Raw genomic sequence first — 10420 nt, forward strand, 5'->3', positions numbered from 1 at the left:
CAGCTCTCTGCGGGAATGCACCTGATGCAAACCATTGTGCGCGCTATGCGATTTGGAATCCTGAACAGGCACAACCGTATTTCTCATTTCTGGACTCTACTGGAGATCTACACATAGAAGGGTTTCTGAATCTACTCTCAGCATGTTGAAAAACAACACGGTGTGTTCATGCTTTGTAAATGGCAGTGCAAACAGCCATAAATATTTATGAACAACACGCGCTATGGGATCATTCATATTCGTTACCATGGATTGGGGACATTAGAGTAGCCTATTTTTTCCCTTTCATTTATAATTGTGAAGAAGAAAAAGGCAAGAGTCCGCTAGAGCCATTTTAAAACATTACAAACGTTCAAATACGTATTTTAAGGACTTCACCATGCACACGGAGTCTAAATTTAGACACCGTTCTTCAAGGGAGAGTCACTAAAGTCAAACGATGAATAATAGTCGTATGGGCAGCATAGATTCAGACAAAATAGATTTCAAGCCGCCAGACAGTCGGGGACACTAATGTGAAATCTAATTATGGATAACGAAGTTAAATAGCATGCTTTAGTCTGTTTCGAACTCAAAGTCTTGTGTTTTGGGAAACACTACGCACTGTAGCCTATACAAAACGGAGGAAACATAGGCCTACACTTTTTTTGTGTAGAACAATATGGCAAATTGACAAGGCTTTCAACCGTTTCTTTAATTACGAAATGGCAGTTTAATTTGTCAAAGCAATGATGAAGAAGGGACGATTCTGATGCAAGACGTAGTGCGTTGCATTAAAGTTATCGCTGTTCACTTTTAAAGCCCATAGCTCAAATTGGCCAAAAAATTATAGAATCATCTTATTATAATTTAACATGTTTGCATTTACAACAAACAACATCCATTGGGGGGCTAGATTCATGTGTGTAATTAAGGTACATTGGCGTAAACCACACGCATTTGTCAATCTTGTGTGAAGTGTTACGCACTTCAGTGATTTGATTGTAGGCTAATTGATGCAAACATATCAAAATTACGGTAATGGACTCTATCAGCCCCCCCCCCCCCCCCCCCCCAAAAAAAAAAAAACTACCCACCTTTCTTCCAGATACATAATTGGATGCTGACCACCGGGCCCGGTTTTCCCCGCCAGACCCGATTGCATCCTCTTCGTCTCCTAGCAGCCCGGCGGATGCTGAATCCGAGTCTTCCCCTTCCTCCAAATCATCTCCTTCCTCAACATCTATCGTCTTGAGACGCTTGGGTGCCCTCTCGTATTCCCCTTCTTCATATTCCTCAATGAGAGACATCGTCGATCGGTTTCAGTTCAAGACGTTAAATAAAAGGCTGCGCTGCAAAATGTAATCATCAAAATGCTCGGAGAAAGTTGCATGTGGTCTCCGAGAGGATGTCGAACCAGCTAACTAGAATACTGAAAGCTGTGCGCATTGACGGTATAATGTCACCCACCAATACGCCCCCTTGTGCGCGCACCTTTTCGCTCTTTTGTTCACATTGCATCTTTAAAAGCCAAGGCGCACGTCAGGATTTTTTTATTGGACAATCTTTTGCTCATCTTTTCGATACAGTTGTTGATTGGCTATAGATACGCATGAAAAGCGCTAAACAAGGTTACTGCACATCTGTGATTCAACTGATAAGATATGTTGTTTGACATATTGATAGGTTTACTTTTACAAAGTATCTGTAAGATATATTAAAGCCAACAGGAGGGTTTAAAAGCTAGACTACAAAAAAGCTAGATTTGGTCATGAGCAGCTTGCCACAGGAGTCTGATGTAATGATAGGCTTCTGTTTAACTGCATTTTTACAACACGCATTGCTGTATACACACACACACGCATGCTGTAGGCTATACACACACGCAACCTAAATAAAGTAGGCTAAACTACACGGATGATATAATCTCGAGCAGCACATTCAGGTTACAGCACTGCAACTTCCTGAAAATTAAAGTTTGTTTAGGTCTGATTTCATCTAAAAAATAACGAAGCTATCTTTGAGCTTTTTAGCTGTCTCCAAAACATCGTTTTGGATCTAGTAAAAAATCTCTTCAGGTCAGGAATTGAGAGATTCGGTGTATTTCTTTTCAGATAGCTTGTTCTGTTATCCTACTGTCTTATTTTCAATAGTGTGCAGTATTATGCTTAAATGGCCAATAGCGTATACTGTACCGTACCTGTAATTGCATGTCTAAATGTATATGCAAATCAACAAAGTACGTACCCTGATAATTGTTACTTGGATTTCATGTTCATGCTGTGCCTAGTGGAAACTGGAAAAGTCAATTTCCATGGCCATTTAAAATGCCAAAGGCTAAAAGAAAAGAACGTGATGTGTCAGAATAAAAGTTCAAACTCCTCGCTAACAACACATGCCACAATAAAATGGTTCAATTTGCAGTGCACATTCTGAGAAAAACGAAATCTTTGAATGGTAAGTGATTCACTTGTTCTCATACTGTTCATTGCATTTCAATTTGGCATTCTTTATTTTGTCTATTCCTGCAAATGTGTTGTCCGTGCCGTTTTTCTAGGTGCAAAGAGTTGTACCTAAAAGTTACAATCAAAGAACATAGATTTTTTTACATTATGAAAATAATTGTTTTAAAACACAAGTTGGCCTTCAGCTGTGTAAAGTTCTGTGACAAATAATAATAATTGTAAAAAAAATTGACAAGGAAAGATTCAGATACCAGTTGATTTTTGATTCATACAACCGTATTTGCTGACTCCTTACAAGTCTGTCTCCATTCACAGGATCCATGTTTGCCTTACATGGATCTGAAATGTCTTCCACATCCTTTAGTGATCTACAGGGATGACTTCAAAATCTGGTTTAATATTTCAAAATGTGAACCCTGCAATACGGCAGCTTTCTCCCAGAATGAGAACTGTCAGAGAAAGCGGAGCTCTGAAAGAAAGGGAGCTGTGAGATCCTGCTTGTGTAGCGAAGGTCGGCCGTATATCTCTGAGATGAAAAGACGAGGAAGGATGGATTTAATAATCTGAAGGTTAGAGACTGCTCATCTGACAACTCCCTTCTCATAATGGGCCCGGGAAGAAATGTGTCTGAATGGCCCCCAAACATGCTTACTACAAGGCCTTTGTTTCAATGTAGACTTTTTCATCCATGGCTGACAAGAGGTCACTTTTGTTCAAAGGCAGGTCTGCCTTCTTCCCTAGCATCACAAGAATTGTTTTATTCAACTTAACAGACTATGCATTCCTGCTCCCTCAACAGAGATACTGTACAAACAGCAACTTATGCCATCATGTCTAGTCATGTCCATTCTTTTTCACCAACCTACACAACCATTCTGAATTCAAAGTAAATGGCAGGAGGTGAATTGCAAATACGTGGTTTTAAGTTGCCCTTTGTATACATTTTTCTGAAATTTTATCAGTTTGTACCAATATGGGTTGCCTTTTGTGTAACATATTATAGGATTTAACATAAGCTTGTCTTGAATGTCTGTATTGGAATGTTTCAGATGGCATTCAGCTGAGATTCAAGCTGCTGATTTTGAATGATACTATAAAGCTCAAAGGTTTGCTTTGCTTGATTGAACATAAGTTTCCCTGACAAAAGTGTAACTGATTTGTTGAAAGTTTAATGTATATATATTTTAGAAATCTTCTCAACATATTTCACCATCTTTCATAGTTCAGCAAAGTACTGTGCACTATATGGAAAGTTTGGGTCTGATTATTAAAACAAAACTGCAAAAGTTAAAGCTTTATTCCAGCCAAATTATTCACAATTGCTACCAGCTTCTGATTTAAGATGACAAAACAATCACATTTTTCTAATCCAATCAAATCTAACATTCCACTCACTTTTTCACTTAAGATATCTATCTCTCTCTTTCACATACACCTCATCATTTATACATTTTTCAAGAAAGAAAAAATGTGTTTCTACGCTAACTGCTGTGAGCTGGAAAATATTTTGTAGCAGCGCAAAGTTCAGGACACATGTTCCATTGTGAGCATCTAATCATAGAGCATGACTGACATAATCAAATAAGAAGAGATGGAAGCCAATGACGTGACAACGTCTGTAAGATGTCTCATCATCGTGTGTTGGAATTGTCAACACCTTTTTTTCAAGACTCATGGTTTTGTCAAGAAAGCCGAAATACTGTGTGGTTTGAGTGTAAAGTAGATCTAGTTCAGGTTTATTAAGATAACTACAGTATTGTTGTGTATATTACATTTACTCATTCGTGCATTTAGCTAATTTCATCCAAAGCTCATACAAATAGTGTATCTAGGATGTACAGGAGATAATCAAGGACCAAAAGTGCATAGTTCTAACAATATTTGGTTGCAAATAAGCACGAGGGGTTCATGTCAAACTGCACTGCCATGAAAAATGCAAGTGAAATCAATTCAAAATCTTAGAATCACTGAAAAAAAATTAAGAAAGGCCCATTCAGAGAGAGAGTGAAAGAGCAAGAAAGAGAAAGAGAGAAGTTTAATTGAAATTACTTTAAGTAATGGTGAAAGCTTGTGAACAGTTCAGGTAAACATAATTTCTACGTTTTTACTAGCGTTTCTGGCAATTTTATAGCTTATGGTTTTCTTGATTTGGGGATGTTTGTTTACTGTTGTTTTTTAGGCTCTCCAGATTCAAGATCTCATTTGATGCAGGAATATAATAGAAATGGTATGTTATTGTCAAAGTTATAGACACAGATTTTTGATAATGATTTTGCATTAGTGACAGATGGAGTATTTCTTCTGTTTTTGCATTGTACTGATACACAGAACAATACAAATCTTACTGCCATTTGCTTTGCAAGGTTCCTTACAAGTTGCAAGGAAATTGCCAGACAGTTTCTGGGATGGAACAGACTTAGTCTTGCTTGCTGAAATTTTGAAGTGCAACCTCTGTGGGCATTTAATTTCTGTGATAGGTAATATGAGATGGCCGGTTAGAGTCACCTTCTGAACCTCTGACGTCCAAACCTTTTAATGGGAAATGGTATACCCAAATGACTCAGGAATTTTGAACTGAATGGATTTCCTACATTCAGTGTTTTCATTCAATTCAATTAAATCATATTTGCACCTGAAGGTCTTTACACAGGAATGCAAGCCCATATTTTGCCTGTCCGGTAAAGTCCCCATTGTGAAGATGGATTTTGGACACCCCACTTAATGACAATCACAAGATGAGACAATGAATATGGAGAAGCTCTAGATACCAGGCCGAAGAACCTTTGGGAGTCGATTATGACAGAAGGAGAAGGCATTGGTGCGTGATATTACATCTTTTGGGATGTCCATCTTCCAAAGAAATGCTCATCTCACCCACCTTTGGGGTGATTATTATACACAGCCCCGTTGTGGAAATAGAATAAAGAAAAACCTTGCTGTTTCCCTTCCTATTTCTGCTGTACTGTACCTCAACTCTAGATCACGTCAACCAACTGGTTCACTTTAATTCGCTCCCTATACCATTGGGGAAAAAAAGTTTTTTCTGGTAACAGGTTACCTAATCATGTCTCCATACTTCAGGTTACATTCTCAACAGAACAATGTTCTTGTAAATGTACTAGGTCACACACACATCCTGGTATGAATGAAGAGCTCTTGAACTTGTTGACTGTACATGAATATATGACCCAGGCCATTGTGAATTAATCATCAAGGTTTGACAAATTAAAACCCAAATTACAAAAAAAGCTCTTCATGCAAAAACATTCTATGTTAATCCCTCAGCATTTTAAGGGTTATCTGAATAGAATTGCACCATGGAAAACAGTTTTTTTTTTTTTTTTTCGAACATACTTGCTCTGCCTCATGATAAAAAGGGTTGCTAATGGCAATTACAGACTACAGAATGTGAAAACAAACTAGCCACAAATCAGCCAGCAATCATTTACGGTCCAAAAAGCTTGCTATGCTTGGCTGGGATTTTTTGACAGCCTCAAGTAATCAATAGATGCCTAAAGGGGCCAGGCCTGAATATGAATCAACGTCCGTACATTCCCAAGCGGCATACCATAAAAGATAATGTACACCCGGAGAGCTGGCTGCCTAAGTGGCCACTGTATCTTCTCAATTCCTCACATTATTCCTATGCATTTTAATATTCATAAACCATACCCCGTTCCTTCTGTAAGTGCCTAAATGTATATTTACAGCCTTTTGGCACTGTATCACAGCTGGCTTTGTTCTTCAGTGGTCGGGTAAATAAGTCTCCTGTTGGTTGATCCAGACAGAGAGGATGCATGGACGCCCCCGGTGAGGCAAGGGATTATGGGAGCTGCGGTGTTGTGAAGTGTGTTCTGGATTTTTTTAATAGCTCTTCCTTTTCCCTTTGGCTGTAGCACCTCGGTGGCTTTAACTGATGGCCCTGAGTGGTCTTCCGCCCAGCAGGGAGCAACAGCTATTGTGGGAGGGACACCAGGGAGGGAGGACCGCTGGATATTTGCCCATACGCACACAGGCACAGATTGCAAACGTGCACATTTACACATATAGTAGACAATAGTCTTGTCACAGTCTCACATTCCGTATACAATATAGACTTATCACAGGCTCCAAGCTGATACATTTCACAAGTCCTCATAAACATGAACCGAGAGCACATAAGAAAACTAATCTTGGATCCATAGGGAGTCAGATAGCTGAGCGGTTAGGGAGTCGGGCTAGTAATCTGAAGGTTGCCAGTTCGATTCCCAGCCGTGCCAAATGACGTTATGTCCTTGGGCAAGGCACTTCACCCTACTTGCCTCGGGGGAATGTCCCTGTACTTACTGTAAGTTGCTCTGGATAAGAGCGTCTGCTAAATGACTAAATGTAAATGTAAATCCATAAATCCCTAATCCAAACAACTGTAGGAAAACTTGCATGCATGCACACGCACGCACACCACACATTGGGGTTGTCGGCTTAGGAGACTTGCACCTAGTTCCTTAGTAATCAGAGTACTGCGCTGTAGCACACTGCATACATCACACCCAAATGAGCTACCCAATTACGTGCAAGAGGGACAAAAAAAAAGCCTGCCGCCTCATTTACATGTACAGCTGGGCTAGTGGGCTCAAACAGATTTTCCATGTATCTTTGTACGCAACAGTGGCTCAGCCTTGAATCCTAAAGCAAGAGAGAAAGTTCAACTCTGAGTCCATCTATTTGTCGCTCTCATCGTCTGTTCTCTACGGCGTCTCCCTCTACTCTCTTTTTCCATGGGCCACCGCATTGCAGTTCACTAGCTGTCCTTTTTTCCCTGTATACATTTTCCCCCCATTTGATACACTGCATAATTGGAGGATGGTGAGGTAGAAAAGAGGAAGAGAAAGAGATGGAGGTAGCAGGAGACAAAGTGGGGGCAAGGGAGGAGACAGCTGCAGGTATTGATCAGGCTGCATTTGTCATAAAGGGTGTTAATGGCAGAGCTCGCGAGAGTGGAGGTGTGGAGTTACGCCCGTCGGAGCAGAAACACATCAAGCAGCGTCCGCTAAATGATGCCATATGCCAGGCTCTCTGATGCTCTCCCCTGAGGTAGCATGGGCCTAACCCTCGCCTCCTCAAGTTGGCTTGAGGAGGCGAGGGCCTGGGCCTGAATCGAGGGCCTGGGCATTGTCTGGGCCTGAATCAATCTGGCCCAGACAATGCAGGGATTTGGATATCGATAAGCAACATGTCAATATTGAAGTTTACAACCTCTCACATGTGACTGATTGAGCCATGTGTGGTTTGGTAAGCAAAACCTGGGATACAGCTACAAATAAAGTATCATTTAATGGCGAGGTTTGAACTTTTTCCTGGTTGAAATAAAAGAAGTAAATGAAAGATTCTTTCAATTTCGCAAAGGAAAAAATATTTGTTTTGTAAAGATCTGTTCACTTCATAATCACAGAAACCTTACTGCTTCAACTTCTTAAAGTAACTAATTCAAAGTCTAGGCTAAATGTTCAGAGAAAAGAGTTCTAATCTAAACACATTCTCTAATGAAAACACTATAATGCAGAGAATAGCAAAACAATGGTGAGCAGAATATGTTCAAATGAAAAGCAGAAGTGAAATTAGTGCTTGGTGGTTTTTCAAGTGCGTACTGAGAGACATTTCCCTGTATTATCTCTGACTGACGGGTTGCAGTTCTCACCCCAATTAGCCTTTCTGTTGGTCAAGCTTAGCACGACAGGGGTGGCAAGATTGGAATTGAAAATGTCTTAGGGACCTACAGACTCTTTTGTGGTCGTTTTAACGTCCATCTCTTCTCATGAAGGTAAATCTGAATTTACTTACAGCCGACGGATGTGTCTATCCAAACATTTAAAAACGACAACCTCACTTTGTACATTAAAAAAGAACCTTTCTCCAGTGCTCTGTTGTATCGCAGACATCCAACCTTGTATTCTTTTGCAGCTATGCTTGTTTGTATGTCTTGCGGGAAGCTTAAACATTAAAGTTATAGGCTCCACCTCATGACCTTGTGTTGTTGGACTAACAGACTTGGTGACTCGACAGTATCGCACCTCGACTCGCAAGTATGACTTGACATGCGTACCTTTGAGCAACTTCAAAAGGCCCCTTTCAACTCTGGAAATGAAGAATACTGTTTTGGACGTTCGTTCACCGGTAACAGTATCACATTCTTTGCCATGTTTTTGCATTATGCAACAGCTCCCTCCATCTGGCATCTCCCCTGGTGCGTTAGTCCCTAAATTGAGACAGTCTGAGTCACTGAGGGAGGGTGCATGATGCCCCTGGCAGCCACACCTTCCTCAATAGATTTTTTGTTTTAGTTTCTTGTGGCCCTTGTCAAGCCCGTTCTGCCCCACAGTTTGGGAAAAAAGTGGCAGCATTATCATCCGTGAGGGGATGAGGGCGAACTGAAGGGTCCACGTCCACTTCTGTGAGATCCGCTAAAGTGGTGGGAATCCTTCCTCCCACCGGCAAGACATCCCGACGGCCTTTTTGAGACGCCTGTTTGGATGATAACCAAAAAAAAGCGTTGGCAACCTCGTGGAGAGTGGCGTCGTGGGAGGCGGAGATAGGGAGCAGCCAAATTGCTCTGCCCAGAGGAAGCAGAAGCTGCCCTGGAACATGGTTGGAGAGAAGACGAATGAGCTCTCCGTCTCCAGCTCCCCAGCTGAGACCGGAGGGGTGTCATTACAAAGCCATTTAGACGAATGAACCTGCAATCATTTCCCATTTCCAGGAGCTTTATAATTCAATTACACGTATTTATTGATTACCCCATGACATTTAGCGCTACTCTGAGAGAGGGGGACCCTGAGCCATATTTACAATCAGGAGTTTAGAGACCCCCTATGAATCTTCTGTAAAACCACGTTAATGACAGACATTTAAGGAGATGATTAAGGGAAATACATAATTTAGTCATTTAGCAGACGCTCTTATCCAAAGCGACTTACAGTAAGTACAGGGACATTCCCCCGAGGCAAGTAGGGTGAAGTGCCTTGTCCAAGGACACAACGTAATTTGGCACGGCCGGGAATCGAACTGGCAACCTTCAGATCACTAGCCTGATTCCCTAACTGCTCAGACACCTGACATAATGCTGAATTGCACTACAGTGGATCTGTAAACTGCCTCCAGAGCCACATGCTTTAAAGTTAAACATTTTAATATTCTTCTACCATTTAGCAGGGATCTCAAATGAGATGAACTGCTTGACTGCATGGACTACCTATGAAAGACTGGGGCTGTGAGAGATGAGTTTTAGTGGGAGTCAGAGAGCTTGTGTGCCGTTTTTCTTGAGGGCGAGTGGGTGGCTGGGGATGTGCATCGATTCTGCTCTCATCCCTGTGGAGGGATGCTCAGCGAGAGTGGAGGCCGTTGAAGGAGGAGGTGAAAGAGAGGTTGGAGGACGGTGAAGGGTGGCCTGTGGGGGTGGAGAGAAGTGGGAGAAGAGAGCCAAAAGGACACACCCTGCACCCCCTGAATGATCTCCGAATATCAGGCTCAGTCCTTTCAAAATTCAAGAGAAACACGTTCAATCTTATCAGCTCCAAAAATCCATGTTTACGCCCATTGATAGACAGCCAATAAATAGTCAATTATCTGGATGATTTTTTATTAATACACCAGTAGCTTTTACATTGAGCCTTTCAACAGCCTTTCCGTTTAAGAGAAATGACAAAGTGACTAACCCACTCAACAATATTCATTGAGTCTTTCTTCTGTTATCACTTCCAGGCCAAAGCTTATGGTCAAAGGAGCTAAGACATACGAGTATTAAAGATTTATAGTGCAATAAATACACCACCACTGGCCACTATCCACTGCCTTGAACAACACATACAACAGCACAGCGGAGCAGCATCAATGGGAATGGATTTGTGGGGTGGAAGACTTTAAATGTCATTGCTGAATACATTTGAATAATGTATTAATTATTACCAAAAGCACCTTGAACCCCTGTTGTTATGGCCAAC

The 10420-nt window shown here is 41.2% G+C and overlaps 1 protein-coding gene across 1 annotated transcript in view; it reads right to left on the reverse strand.

The window, feature by feature from the left end:
* Positions 1–1385, reverse strand: part of LOC136965135 (heterogeneous nuclear ribonucleoprotein L-like) — a 59361-nt gene extending 57976 nt beyond the window's left edge. The window contains exon 1 of the mRNA XM_067259149.1: positions 1077–1385. Coding sequence (XP_067115250.1) covers positions 1077–1289 — 213 coding nt within the window. The 5' untranslated portion in view covers positions 1290–1385. The remainder of the gene's footprint in view (positions 1–1076) is intronic.
* Positions 1386–10420: the final 9035 nt, after the last annotated feature.

The sequence above is a fragment of the Osmerus mordax genome, chromosome 21 (genome assembly GCF_038355195.1).
Source record: "Osmerus mordax isolate fOsmMor3 chromosome 21, fOsmMor3.pri, whole genome shotgun sequence".
NCBI classification, from domain to species: Eukaryota; Metazoa; Chordata; class Actinopteri; order Osmeriformes; family Osmeridae; genus Osmerus; species Osmerus mordax.